Here is a 15,636-nt window from a genome sequence, read left to right as displayed (position 1 = left end):
AGGGAATATTTACAATTTTCTCAAGTAGAAGAGACTAAAAAGGAGGATATTTAAATCGTTATACCCAATTTTCCCACGTTAAAAAAAGAAAACTAAAAGGATACAGCATTTAAATCACCATAACAAACACACCCGTAAGTAAAAAGGATTTTAAAATGGCAGTAATTACTTTTCCCACCTGAAAGGGGGGGGTGTGTTTAGATCGTTATAAGAACTCTACCTCCACGTAAAGGGGATTAAACAGCGCAATTTAAACCATTCCTTCCAGGCGAGAGATTAGAAAAAGGGAGGATATTTTGGAGTTTATAAACAGATTCGACCTTTATTTAATTTCTTCGTAAGGTGAAAACGCTGCCATTCCGTTCATAATTTATGCAAATGAGCTCTTCAGTTTACATCGCCAGCCGCAAGATTGTTTAGAGAGAAGCGGCGGGTCACTCGATCGACTCCAAGCACATGGGGGGACAAGATTAATAGCCACTCAACGGTGGCTCCCTCTAGCAGACAATCCAGACCCTAGCGGACAGACAGACGTTATCATTGCTTAGTTCCTGTTAGTACCGCGAGGAGGTGCTACAATCGGGATGGCTATCTTGAAGTGTTGTTGTTGGAAATCCGTCAGGAGAGGTAGTTTTGTTAGTGGAATTTATACTTTGGTAAGTTTTATTTAGTGGAATTTTTACTTTAATTTATGGAGGAAAATAATAATAAAAAATACAGAAAACTTAATTTTATTTCCTCGTCTTAAATAACTTTAGGAATTTCCTCCGTTGTAACACTATTGTGATCGATTTTAAAGCACGGTTGTTAACCTCTGAATAACGGTTTTTTCGAGAAAAAAAGGAATTAAATGCGTTTAAAAGTGAAAAAATATGATAATTATAAGACTAATAAATAATAAATCAAAATTTCTTCGCATTTGATACGTCAATACCCACTTTTTCCATCATTTTTTCATCTCCTCTCGCCGCTCTCTCGGCACTCAGCGTGCAGAAATATGATATATAACGCCTAAATTTAATAGATTCGCGCGCGAAAAATATAAAATTTTTAATATATATATATATATATATTTTTTATCCAATATTTTCACCTTCGTGGGGTGGACCAAACTTAACCGTCGCCAACTTTATACGACTAATTACCCGCGACGGGACGTGTTAAATGTTAACTGACTTTTGGCCCAACCTGTATATTAGGATTTTGTCTAATTAACGTTTAAAAATTTTTAATTATGATTATTTAATTAAGTAAATTAACTCGATTAACTGAAAGTCTTGCGCTGTTGATTTATAAAATTCTTCTAATTTAAGCATAGTTTATGCAAATTAACTAGAAATGCAAGGTTTAAATTAATTTAAATTAAAATTTTTTAGTTAATTTAAGTCTGTTTTTTCCTCTTTTTTGCTGATTTTAACGAAGGAAATTTGTGTTTCCACTCACGACTTGGAGGCAATCAATTCTTCAATATTAAAGAAATTTCAATTAGTAAATTGAAATTTCTTTAATATTGATGAATTTCCCGATACTTTTTCATTTCTACGTGGTTTTATCGCATAAATTAATCATTAATTTACCGCAAAATATATTTAAATGTGCAAATTTTACACCTATTTTTTAATTAAAATCGGTTTAAAACATATATAAATTTTTCCATCCCTTCAATCAGATCGAACAATTAATTTATTCTTCTTAAACCTCTAAACTACGGACACCGACGGTAACGTAAAAGGATGGCCGTTGTTTAGAGGTTGTTTTGCTATTAAAACTGGCCGCCATTTACAGGTTTTGCTAGAAAAAGGATACGTTTTAATGCGTACAAAATAACCTCCAAACAACGGCCATTTTTAGTAAAAATATTAATTTTTTTTATTTTTTACCTCTAAACGGCGAGAAAATGGTCACTGTTTACAGGTGTCCACTGTTTGGAGGTGATTTTCTATGTGTTTTTAAGACAAAAATACATATTCGTGGAAAAAAAATGGCGGCTGTTTAGGGGTGGTCTTTGGAGGTTATTTTGTATACATTTTTATTAAATAATGTGAAAAAAATTGCTGTTATGACGAGGAGTTTCAATTGTTAATATTTAAAATATATAAATAAGATATCTGTGTGTTTATTTTAGAAATAAAATAAGTTTAGTCAGTGAATTTTATGGAAAATTTCTAAATAAAATAATAAAATTAAAATAGATTTGCTGGCAATTTACGAAAGAAAATTGCTTAAATTTTAAATAAATAATATTTAAAAGTGCAATTTATAAATTTTCTCGTGATTCATTCAAATAAAATCGATTAAGGAAACGAGGGAATGAAAGGGGGGGTCAAAATAACGATCAAATATCAAAATTCATACACAGCAATTTGTATAGAGGAATTGCTCAATAAAATTCAATGAATATTTTATGTAAAAAAATAAAATAAAATAAAACGATAAAAATATTATCGTAAAAAATTTTAAATTAAAACTCTTTACAGAAGAACCTGTCTAAAGCGGAATCTTAATAAACCGGAAAGAATTCTTCGGAACGGTGAGATCTTGCGTATTAAGAACGAAACCTGTTCAAAACGGAACCTGCCAAACTGGAAAAAATATTCTCTACCGTGCGGTTTACACAGGTTTTACTGTATTTTAATTAAGATATACAGTAAAACCCGTGTAAACTGTAATCACGCGGTACTGAATACCTTTTTCCCGGTGAGGTTCCGTTTTAAACAGGTTTTTTTTAACCGTTTCGTTTTGACGAATTTTTTTCCGTTTAGGCGGGTTTCCGCTTTATTCGGGTTCCGCTTTGAACAGGTTTTACTGTACTTTAAATTTTTAATTGTGATTGATTATAATTAAGTTAAGTTTTTCAGCGAAGATCGCCAAACGTTTTACACAGTTCCAAATTTCTAATACACTTGCATATTCGTTATACCGAAAAATCCTTCGTTTTAGTGAATTTTTAGGATTTATATAATATTAATTATCGTCTAGTAGCTACAGTAAGAAGGCCCTATCTATAGTTTAATCCCCAGAGCTAATTTAAGATCTTTCTTATCTTCTTCTTATCATGCGTTACACAAGGGGCATACAATGACATACACATATTCTCTCTGGTATTCAAGTGTTCTACAACTTAACCTTCTTTCTTCACGCCTCTTCTGTGTTCAGTGAGGAGCTGAAGATAGCTGCAATGCTCATGAGACTATCAGAATGGAAGGAAACACCGTTACTAGTTGCATACTTGCAGGAGTTTCTTGACTGAGAGATGCAGTTTATTCGAAATATATTGTTCTCGTTATATTCATTTTCAATTTATTTTATTTTTTGATATTATAAATTCTATGTAGGAGGGATTTTTTTAAATATTATACAACAAATTTCCGATGTAGTGAAGTTTCAAACACTAAACTAAATCAAGATGTGGTATGAAGAACAGGAAGATCTAATAAAATTCTTCACTATATCGGGAGTTCTTCATATAAATTTTTAAGTTTTTAAGGAATAATTAGTTTAATGTAATACACAAATTATAAAGTATATAAGCTTCTAGTGACTGTAAAACGACGATCCTCTTAAATTTGGATGCATGCACTTTTTTCCAGTGACCATAAATCCTTCTGGAGTGTAAGCACCTCTAAAGGTGAGTGCAATACAGCAAATGCTCTTCTTCGTATTAGAAATGTACTGTAACCCCTTGAAAGTACTTAAATAGGTGTTTATAGGGGATAAAATAGCATTTTAAAAATGGTTGCCTGCAGGCGAAAAGATTAATAGGAAAACACCACTGCTGGAAATAAGGCAAAACAACACATGCCAAAGGAGGAATGCTTCCTAGAAGGACTTTTATGGAAAACAGGACCCTATTAAGATGTTAATAAAACCAGGAAAAAACACTTTTTAGAGTGAAGAAAGTAAGGAGTGAACTTGCAACTTTGTTTTGATAGGTTTTATCCACTGGGCTGATGTGGGCTGGCTCCCATAGTACAGCGAATTAAATTAATTTTTCAACTTGAAAGAACTACATCAGGTGTGATTCAAAGTAAATCATTTAACCGTCTCATTTATAAACGAAATAAAGGTCTAAAAAATTGTCACTTGCTTTCAGCTGTTCTTCAGGGAAATAAAAATTCACTTTTGATCAGCGGTGTACAAGAAAATCGTGTTTTAAGTAAATAATAAATTACATAATATAGATAATTATAATTTGTGAATGTAATATACATTTAACTGCTGAAGTATAATCCGCGATTAGTATAACACAATGAGTTTGCTTCTACAGAAGCTGAAATATCTGATTTGTTTCGTATGGTTTGATTTAATGAAAAAAATAATGGGTAATTTGAACTGGGTCTATGTTGATGATGCATGAACTACACGTGCGGGTCTTCATAGGTCCACGCGTAATTCATACGTCATCCTCTGTGCATGGTTCGTAGAAGCTTTTGTGAATTACCATGCGTAGTTCCTCACAGCGTAAAGAATCACGTGGTTCCTATAAAGAACCGCGTGCAGTTTTTCAGCATGAAGTATTTAGAAGTACTCGTGGTTCCTGTGAAGAACCACGCGTGTAATTCGTGGCTCAATCGGTTTACTTTCGTACTGAATTTACAGAAAATTCTGAGACACTTGGACATCTACACTTTGGCTTGTCAATACAGACAACATATTTTAATATTTAACAATTTGCACGATGTTTTGAACGTTAAATCCTTGTTAAATGTATGGACCCTATCAGAGCGAAATTAGCTTCTTTATCTATATCCTTGTTGGGTTCGGCCAGGACCACAATTGAAAAGACCGGGTAACAAAAGAGAGCCTGCCATGAAGAATTCTCGGGGAGTTGCTTGCTCGGATTCGATTCTTGGTTTCCCAAAGCGGTAAGAGGATCTGAGAGCGATTCTTTCGAATTCATCTCTAATTCCACTCTTATAGTACGGGATGCTAAGGTGAAACAATTGACAGGGAAATCTAGAGAAGGGGAAAGAAAGAAAAGCAAATTCTCTTGTGCCTGAGGAATTACGGGCCCTACATAATGTTTTTTTCTTCTTTACTTCTTTATTGCTGTGCTCACCAGTGGCCGAGTGGATAAAACCACTGAACACTGGTCGTGAGTTCGCATCTCCCAACTAGTGTGGAGTTTTCCGAGTTTTCTTCATGTCAGTAACACCTAAACGGGCTTTTTTAAAATAAAAGACCATACTCGAGTCGTTCGTGTAGCCGTACACGAATAAAACCGAACCAAACCTGTGGGGCCCCAACTTATATTATGCCCAAGGCCTCCATCACACTCTGGGCTGTTCTGGCACCTGAACCTAAATAGAGGTAGAAGTTCTATGCACTCTGTTATTGCTTCACTAACTGCTCTTTAAAATCAGCTAAACGATTCGAGTAAAGAGTCGATAAGATTCTTCCAAACCATTTGGTTTCTCGGTACATTCAAGAAAGTTTGTCAATGGTTCTCCCTTTAAATCATAGTTCACATTAAGATTAAAAGCGTTGAATGTTTCTGATGTTTTCATAATTCTGTAATTTATGGTAACTGCTTTGTCTCAGTCGAACTTGTCTTTTAACAGTGATTAATCAAGGTTTTTTCCTCACATTATTGATGACTTTAAAGCATTTTGTATGAAAGAAGAGCGGAGGATTTAGTTAAGATGATAAAGGAAACTTTCTTTAGAAACTTTCAAGTAAATTTCTGGAATAATAAACGTGGAAAAGTGCCATTAAGACAATGTCTTAAGTGTGGCTTAGTGTTTAAATCTGATAAACTGCATTATTTTCATCCTTAATACTTCATGGTTGTTTAAGACTGAATATTAATCTTACACGTTTAATCTTTAACAACTGTTTACATATATAATAATAATAATAAATTAAGCTGTAATTAATTTTCTGGTCGTTTAGTCTTTCACTCGAATATTTAGCAAACTCCCGATATAACGAAATCTTAAATGACTAAGCCTGTATTCCCTGTATCGAGAGCTTGCTACAGGAACAAATAAGAGTAAGTACCAATAAAATTGTTCATTATATCGAGAGTTCATGACCCCTACCAAGATTTGGGATTTTGAAACGTCGATAAATCAAAAAAATGGGGTGTTTCTATATGTAGGGGTATTAGTGTGCGTAGGGAACGGTTTTGTTTTCCATGTTTGAAGCTTAATAACTCCGGTGTCTTTTGTCGAAAATTCCTGAAATTTTTCGCGGGGGTTTGTATATTAGGGACATTGATGGTGTTAAATTTTGGTGGTTAAAGGTCAACGGGTTGAAGAGATATAGAGGGTCGCGTGTCATATCTCGAGTGGGGTCGGAAGTACTGGAGATTTTACTCGTTATTAGCATTTATATATTTTTTTTTTTATAAAACCCATTTCTACCCTCAAAATTAAGGTCTTTTTTTATTTTATAATAATTGAAAGTATAAGAATTTAAAAAAAGAATCTCATTACAGATGGTGTCACACATCATTTTAACTTATTCTTTCCGGGAAAGTTACGCAACTTGTTGCTGGACTTTATATATTATTGATTTTATTTATTTTTTAAAATTTAAAAAGAATTAACCTTATATTTAATATAACACTTCGTTTCATTAATTTTTATTGATTAATTAGCATTAAATTGTAAAAATCAGCTTAAACTGTGATCAAAGTAATTAAAATTCTGAACTTTATTAAATTTGTAGATAATGCGATTATTTTTTAGTTTCCTTTTTCCTGTGCTCATTTTCTAATCAAATTATTTAAGTGTTAAATAATTTAATTACATAATAAAAACGAGCATAATACAGATTAATATTAATTTTGTAAGTAGATAATTATGAAAAAATAATAATATATATAATAGTAATGCATGATTCTTCCTGAAATTTCGAGTTTTTCAGTTGTTCCTTTCAACTGAGCCCAACAGTATCGAGTGTATAAGTCAACAATAGTCGCGGGTTCGTACCTCACGAACAGCCACTCGAAGTTTTCTGGGTTTCGTACTAGTTTCTTTTGATAAAATCTTCTGGGAGGTGAATCATTTCAACAATCTCAAGTCCCTTTCATTCTGAATTGGTGGGTGGGTTTCATCCTCTTGGTGGGTGTATCTTAGAAATGACTTCTCTAAGCTACACCTACGTAGAGAAGGATAAAGATTAAAATAAGATCAATAAAACATCTTTTACTAAGCTAATTCTATCCAATTAGAGCTTATAATAGAGTAAGGAACATGGTCGGCTGTAGAACAATCCGAATCCATCATATCCGCGTTTAGGAACATAAAAGAACGTGCTTTACCTTCTGTTCTTTTTAAACAAGTTACTGACACGTGAAATCTAATTAGTTCCCTCGAAAAAATGCTTTTATGTGTTTTTATTAAAAATTTCTACTGTTTAACATATCTGGTGACTTTTTATTACCCATTTTATGACCATAATTTCGCTCTCTCTCTCTCTCATCATTTAAGCTCTTGCTACGTAATTAAAATATCTCTCATCTTAACTCTTGAAGTGTAATGTCCTCTGTAAACAGTTTAGAATAATGTCACATTAAGTGAAACACAATTTTTTAACAATAATTACGGTAGACGTCTTGTCAAAAAATCATTATCTGTAAAATTTCATTTTGAGAGAAGTAAAAGAATTTACAATAATTAAGATAATGCGAGAACAATTTTACATATGATCTTAATGTAATTAATTTTATATTATTTGAATTATTTAAGATTAATTACAATCGAAAGCGACACAAAATTAATTTCATTTTATTTGTAATTAAGCTGTGTTACGTAATAAGAAAATTGTTTACAGTATCATTGAAGTAAACGATAAAATCAATAGAATCAGTTATACAGTCAAACCTCTAAACAACGGCCATTAATTAAGAGGAACGTAAAAATGGCCGTTGTTTACAGGTGGATTCATAATCACGTTTTATCACCATCTCCATTTGTTATAACGAATGCGATTTCCTTTAATTTATACAGTAAAACCTGTTTAAAACGGAATGCGACGATGATCGCCAGAATTTTCGATTTTGTCAAGTATCCGTTTTATACAAGGTTATGTTTTTATTAATCCAGAAAAGGATTAATATGAACATTAACTAATATCATGTTACTTCATTTATCTGCTGTTACGCTAAAAAAAAATTCCGCTTTACACAGGTTATGTTACTCAATCGGTTGTCAACAAGTTTTCTTCTTCCGGAATAGACAGGTTTGTGAGTTATAACAGCATTTTATACAGAAAATCGTTCAGTTCCTAGATTCATTTTCCCTTTAGGCAGGTTCCTTTTAGACAGGTTTTCATTATTCATTATTCTTAACAGAATAAACGTAACATATATGCATCTTAGAAAAATTTTTCATAAGCAGGTTTAGATAAAGAAGGCTTACAGAGTATGTTAGGAGGGGGCTTCGAAAACAGAGGAAAACCCTCCAAATTTACTGTTTTATATAAAAATGATCAATATGAAAAAGTCATAAATGAAATTATCTTTTAATAAGCAGCAAAAATGTCATTTTAGTAAATTTATTTACATAGTTTTATGCCATTAAAAGAAACTATAGTTTCAAGTTTGTGGGTCCACTATCGGCCGAGTGGATAAAACTACTAATCAGTAGTGGAAGTTAGTCGCGGGTTCGCACCTCATTGACGAGCTGGACACGTGACTTTTTCGGTTTTCTTCACGTAAATAGGGATCAGTTTCTCATAGAAACGTCTTCCGAGGCCACCCTCATTGGCAGATTGTGTTCTCTTGTTGCATCAATCCAACACTAAAAACTTGTTAAATATCTTACTTTGTATCAGAAAATATTGCTTAATACACAAATAATTAAGTTTATAATCAGATGTTTTTTATAAATTTTTAATTGTTAAATCGAAGTTTTAATTCAGTAAGAACACAACTTGTACGTCAAGCCTTCTTTATATTTTATCATTCTCTAAATTGATATTGATCCATTCAGCGAATGTCAAATTTTAACAGGATATTTTACTTATGATATGGCTAACAGCAATATAGCACTATTCCAAACTTTATCAAACATTTGTAGAATATAGGACTTTCGTGATTTTGTGCTTCACACCTAAATACCACAAGTTCATATAACTTCACACTCAATTTAATTCTTTCGTGTACTGAATCTTGATGAAAACTTTCAAGAAAATTGCGATAAAAGTGAAAAAATATTTAGAATTTAATTCAATAAAACTATAAAAAGTATTAGTACAAGTTGCAGACATTTATTTTTCTTTGAAAACTATTAGTTTGCGGGTTCTACTAGTACAGGGTTTCTCAATCAAAGATTTGGTTAAGGGACTCATATTCTACTAGAGTTATATTGGGAGTCTCTATACTACACTAATTTTTTTATACTATACTAGACTAATTTTTATTATACTAGTTTTTTTACTATACTAATGTTTATTATACTATTTTTTTTACTATACTAGTTTTTACTATACTAGTTTTTTTACTATACTAATATTTATTATACTAGTTTTTTACTATACTAGTTTTTTACTATACTAATTTTTATTATACCAGTTTTTTACTATACTAGTTTTTTACTATACTAATTTTTACTATACTAGTTTTTTACTATACTAATTTTTACTATACTAGTTTTTTACTATACTAGTTTTTTACTATACTAATTTTTACTATACTAGTTTTTTACTATACTAATTTTTACTATACTAGTTTTTTACTATACTAGATTTTTACTATACTAGTTTTTACTATACTAGTTTTTACTATACTAGTTTTTTACTATACTAGTTTTTTACTATACTAGTTTTTTACTATACTAGTTTTTACTATACTAGTTTTTTACTATACTAGTTTTTACTATACTAGTTTTTTACTATACTAGTTTTTACTATACTAGTTTTTACTATACTAGTTTTTTACTATACTAGTTTTTACTATACTAGTTTTTACTATACTAGTTTTTTACTATACTAGTTTTTACTATACTAAATTTTACTATACTAGTTTTTTTACTATACTAGTTTTTACTATACTAATTTTTACTATACTCTATACTAGACTAATTTTTTTATATACTATACTATACTATTTACCTATACTAGAGTTGTATTGGGAGTCTCTATCCTTGGAAAACCTTTTGACTCAATTACTGAAAGAAACCCTAGAATTCCCGTCACTATACCCTTAGAAATTCCACTACTGTAACAACCCGTAAGAATTCCTATACTATAAGAAATCTTTAGAATTTTTTTTATTAGAACAAACCTTTACTACAACAATCTCTAGAATTCCCTTTATAACTCCTAGAATCACTATTACTAGATGTCATAGAATTCCCTTTATCTCATACAATCACCATTACTAAAAGAATCTCTAGAATCCCCGTTACAAAAATAACTCCTAGAATCCTTGTTACTAGAAGTCATTCTAGAAGATAATTCCAATACTAGAAGAATCGATTAATTCCGAGAATCAATCCATCTATTTAGAGGGCCGAAGGGGTCGTCTGGGGGTTGAGAAATTAAAAATCTAGTTTCGAATAGAGGTCAACAAGCGAGAAAGATTGGGGACCTTTGTTACGATATTCAACCGAAAATTATTAATTGCAACGCTGCAAAGAACAGTACAATAATTTTCAGTAGAATTTTACATCCTTTAAACATAATAGGGGGTTCATATTACATAAATATAATTAAAATATACAGTTTCATAATCACTTTTCTTATGCCGTCGATTATACTCGTTATAACGGGGTTTAAATAATAAAAATTTACAATTTGAAGAGAAAATTAGATACTTTATCGAGTTTGAACACTTAAATACAGGTATCAAAACAATTACACAATGCTTTTCTTTTCTATAGAAAGACATTCTATTTGTCATGTTGGCGACGTAACGTCGCCTGTCGGTGTCACTTTTATTAATGATTTTTTCTCCATCACACACCAATATGTGAGGATGCCACTCGATACGCCTATAAAAAATACATATAATTTTTTTTATTTATATAAATTTTAAATATGGCATTTAATAACTTACAAGCCTTCTATTTTAATTTAAAGTTATTATTATTACTTGAACGATGTGTCTAGCTCTTTGATAATATTGATACTATGTTTAGGCCCTATGATATACACCATATAATATCTATATATCATATTATAGAGCCTTAAAGTGTTTCCTCTTGATCCATTACATATAATATAATATTCATATACAGAGACTATAAACGACCCTTTTATTGACTCTAGTATAAATTAAATAACCTTCTTGGAAGATGGCTAGCAACAAGGTCAGATTGAATTGGTGTAATAAGGCAACGCAACACCGAGGTGACTTTATATGTTCCCTATTTAAGTGTTAGACACGCGAAGAAAACGTAAAAAGCTTTACGCGACCGGCCGTTGTTGAGACACGAAGACACTAAAAACCCAACAAGTGAGGCACGAACCCACGACCGGTGGGTCGATGTCTCACTTGTGGGGTTTCGTGGTTTTCTTCACGTGTTTAGCACAGAACGTTCTTTCCCTCTTAGCCCATCGCCCATGTGTTGTGTTACCACATACAAGAACAGATTTTCTTTAAAGATTGCGGATAAAAATTACATTATTCATTATTTCAGAATTATCAGACTTTTTTTTTTGAAAATATTCACGAGTTTTCATTAAAAATGACGTAAAGTTAAATCAATATTTTCATTTTTATTTTATTTTTTGTCGTGTTCATTTGCTCCCCACCGCGACTAAGTAGCACATTTTTCTGTCACTTAATATTCAAAAATCATGACTTTTTTCTTCTTTTTTTAATAAAAAATAAAAGCCACAAACTCATCGTGATTCTTTATTCAATATTTTTAAAGATACGTTGACCCCGTTTTAGTGAAATGGCTAATGCAAATTTAATTAAAAGTAAAAAAAGAAAACTGTTTTATTGAAACTCGGAAAACTTTCATTTCTTTCTTTCTTAAGTTTCAATGTGTTTTTATTACGTCATAAAAAATTTAATTGCGTCAAGGTATAACGTTGAAAGGGGGGTTTTTATATGTAAGCTCGATATACATAAGAACTCTTTTAGGCCATCGTTACGCTCCCTTTCCAATTTACTACTCAAATAACTCACGAGACTTTAACTACGAAAGTGATTACGATGTTTTAATATAAAGTACAGAAATAACTCGAAGAACTTTACTGTCGAACGTCGATATAGCGCCCTCCTATATAGCGTCACCCTCGTATAACGCCAATGATTACTCCCGAACTATTAAATACAGAATATTCTTGCCTCTGCGAATTACGTAGCGAAGGGGCAGCATTGTTATCACTGAATCATATGGCACACACACCATAAAAATCTGTTCTTGGATATGGCAACGCAACACATGGGCGATCAGCCAAGGGATGCCACACGAAAAGGCTTTTGGGAGATACTGGTGTTAGACACGTGAATAAAACCGGAAAACCCCGTTAGTGAGGAACGAACCCACTAACACTTGGTTCGTACCTCACTAATGGCTAGCCATATGGGGTTTTCAATGGGTTCGTGCTTCACTAATGGCTAGCCGAGTGGGGTTTTCAATGGGTTCGTGCTTCACTAATGGCTGGCACATATGGGGTTTTTAGCATGTATGGATAGACATTGCTGTTGTAGTTCTCATTGTTCAGGCCCTTCGATTTAACTTCACATTAGATTTATTTGTAATTTTGGAAGCAATTGCGTTATATCGGGATATGACTGTGTTTCCAATTTAAACTTTTCTGCGCTTGTTAACGTTTTAAGGTATAAAACATTATGATTATTCTTTTAATAAATTAATTTAAATTAAATTACTGGATAGTAATCGACACCCTGCACAATGTTTATAGTAAATCACGCTGTAACGTTACATACCCAATTGATGATGCCTCAAATATTAGCCTCAAACAAGAAGAATTGCAATGTTTATAGGAGTATTAGTGGAGTTATTTAGGGGGAATGGTGATCAATTTTAAATTTTCAGGCCTCTCTGTGTCTAAGGCCTTCTTGCAGCCTGAAGAAACTTCTTGACTTTAAACAATTTTTATTGGGTTAGAGTAATATTATTTGATTTTCTCGACTATATAACGTTTATTTTTATAAAGCATAAAAATAAATCCAGGAGAATGTAGATAAAGGTCTAAACACTACAAATTATAGCATCGTATCTATGCAGTCGAAACGCGATATAGCGCCATCTCAATAAAGCGCTACTGCAGAAGATTTAATGCAAATTTTAGGGTCGAGCAAGTAGTGGCGCTACATCGATGTACAAATCTAATAAATGAATTTAAATATAGTACAAACATTGAAAAACCTAGCTAACATTTGCTTTTTAAACTATTATTGCACATTCAAAATATATTTACATTGTAATTTTATACATATATTTATATCAAACCTCCATTTAACGCCAACACTTGTTTATCTCTGAAAATGGCGCAAAATCGTACGTGGTGCTGTGGGAATAGCATATAGTAATGATGCCTAGAGACAGTTCTGTCAGATATCAGAGACGGTATTCAGTAGAACCTCGATTTAACGCTCCTGTATATAACACTTTCTCATAAAAATTAAATAGGAAATCCGTCAGTATTTATGAAAAAATAACATTCTTACAAACTACTAAAATCATTCTTGTAATCTGTCATATTCAAACTTGTGTATAGACGTCATTACAATATATAATTCTTTCCGCTAGAGATTACCCAGTTTAGCGCCACACTCCACTTAGTGCCGATTTCAGAGGCGAACGAATGGTAGCGCTACGTCGAAGTTAGACTCTATCACGAAAGATGTATTCATTGCTGCTTTACGAGGGTGACGCTATATCGAGGGTTGGCTGCAGTTAATCATTACCAGAGTACACTTCAAATTCTTGAAGGATATTCTAAGAAAAGAAGTGAAGAATAATTATATTCTCAATAGAAAACAACGGCCATTTTTTTTACGTATCCGCCAGTGTCCGTTGTATAGAGGTTGGACTTCCCATATTCTTCAATATTGGGCACTGAAAGGGCCTTTTTAATCTTATCCACAATGGGTTAGGTCACGCCCGCTGTGGGAGAGGTCGGGGTGATAAACGGGGGGTTTAAACTGGTCACCTTATTGGAAATCGCTTTGTCAAACGTTCTCTCTTAGTTCATTAAGTAACATACTTTTTTAAAAAATTTAAAATATATTTTTATAAGAGAATTTGGCGGGAATGTTTCATTGAAGTTCAAACATATCGTCCTTCCTCCTTCCGGTCATATATCACTGTCACATCCTGTTTGCTTCTCTTTTGGAGGGTGTAATTAGATGCGGCTCCCTGGCGCCCTTTTACAATGAAAGAAAATGCATTCATTTGACATTCTACAATGAAAATATGAATAATAACATGTCAGATTTTATTTTATCACTACTTTTTATATTTATTTATTTCCTCCTTATTCTTCTCTTAATTTTCTATATCCAATTTTTAGGACTTCCTTAAAGTGATTCTAATCGATATATTTACCTTATTGTACGGCTTCTTAATTGTGCAAAATTTTCCAAAATGGAGAATTCGAACAATGGCAATTTTTTTTCAGAAAAAGATGGTCCCAGACAATTACGTTTATTAAATAATTACGATTTATTTATAAATATTTAATATTAACACTAAATAACGTGAGTGCAAAAACGAGGTTCTTCTCGAGAGGACTTTCTACAAGGATTTGGCTCTTATTTACGTGTTAGACACGTGAAGAAATCCGGAAAACCTCATGCATCCAGTACATTTGTTAGGTTCGAATCCGAAATACAACGAAATTTTAATTTTATTTTAAATTTTTAACTAATTATACTTTACTTTTTCTTTCCTTTTCCCCCTTCCTCCTCTTTATCCATTGCACCCTCAAAATAAGAAAGTTTTTTACAATACTTTTTTTTATTAAAACAGAGGCCATAGAAACACTTCATTCGATATAAAGGGGTTTGTTTGAATTGGCATTACTATAATTTACACAAAAGATTGCTTTACAATTTTTTATTAAAGCAAAAGTTTAACTTGTTACAACACGTTTATATTCTTCTCTTCTTCCAAGACAAAATGATTTAATGAATAATGAAAGGTTGTAAATTGTATGACTGAAGTTCTCTTTAATAACGTTTGTTACGTTAAACATTCTTCTTTATGTGTGTATATTAGCAACAAACACAAAATCTCTGTAGGATCTTCAAGATTCTAGTCTTTTTTCATTAGTATTAAGTGAAGTGATGAGATCTGCCAATGGGGTGCCTCCCTGGTGAATTTTCTACTGAAAGTTTCTCTTAGAAAATCCCTGTTTGTGTGTCTTACACCTGAACAGGGATTTTATAGACACGTCGTGGGCAGCAGTTGGTGAGGCACTAATCTCAGTTTACCATTCTTTGCTAAACTGGCCCGACAAAACGGATAAAGAAAACTCGCAGACAGTTGGTCAGATACGAACCCGCGACATTGTACCAATGTTCAATGGTCTTATCTGCTCGACTGACGGTATGAAATGTATTCAGGAGTAGTCATTGGCGTTCTATAAGAGTGACGGTGTATAAAGACAGGCGTTAGAGATCCTGTTAGGAATGAAGCATCTTAAGAAGCGACTGCCCCTTTGTTACTCTACTTGCCGAATGAATAACACCACTCAACACTGGTC

The 15,636-nt window shown here is 32.3% G+C and overlaps 1 protein-coding gene across 1 annotated transcript in view; it reads left to right on the top strand.

The window, feature by feature from the left end:
* Positions 1-535: 535 nt before the first annotated feature.
* The window catches only part of LOC136980591 (uncharacterized), a 33,075-nt gene continuing 17,974 nt past the window's right edge, over positions 536-15,636 (top strand). Inside the window, exon 1 of the mRNA XM_067276732.1 lies at positions 536-656. Within this exon, the coding sequence (XP_067132833.1) occupies positions 585-656 (72 nt within the window). The 5' untranslated portion in view covers positions 536-584. The remainder of the gene's footprint in view (positions 657-15,636) is intronic.

The sequence above is a fragment of the Centruroides vittatus genome, unplaced genomic scaffold (genome assembly GCF_030686945.1).
Source record: "Centruroides vittatus isolate TY-2023 unplaced genomic scaffold, ASM3068694v2 contig_717, whole genome shotgun sequence".
Taxonomy (NCBI): Eukaryota; Metazoa; Arthropoda; class Arachnida; order Scorpiones; family Buthidae; genus Centruroides; species Centruroides vittatus.
Note: the sequence above shows the minus strand (reverse complement) of the source record. Positions and strands in the feature narration are given on the sequence as shown.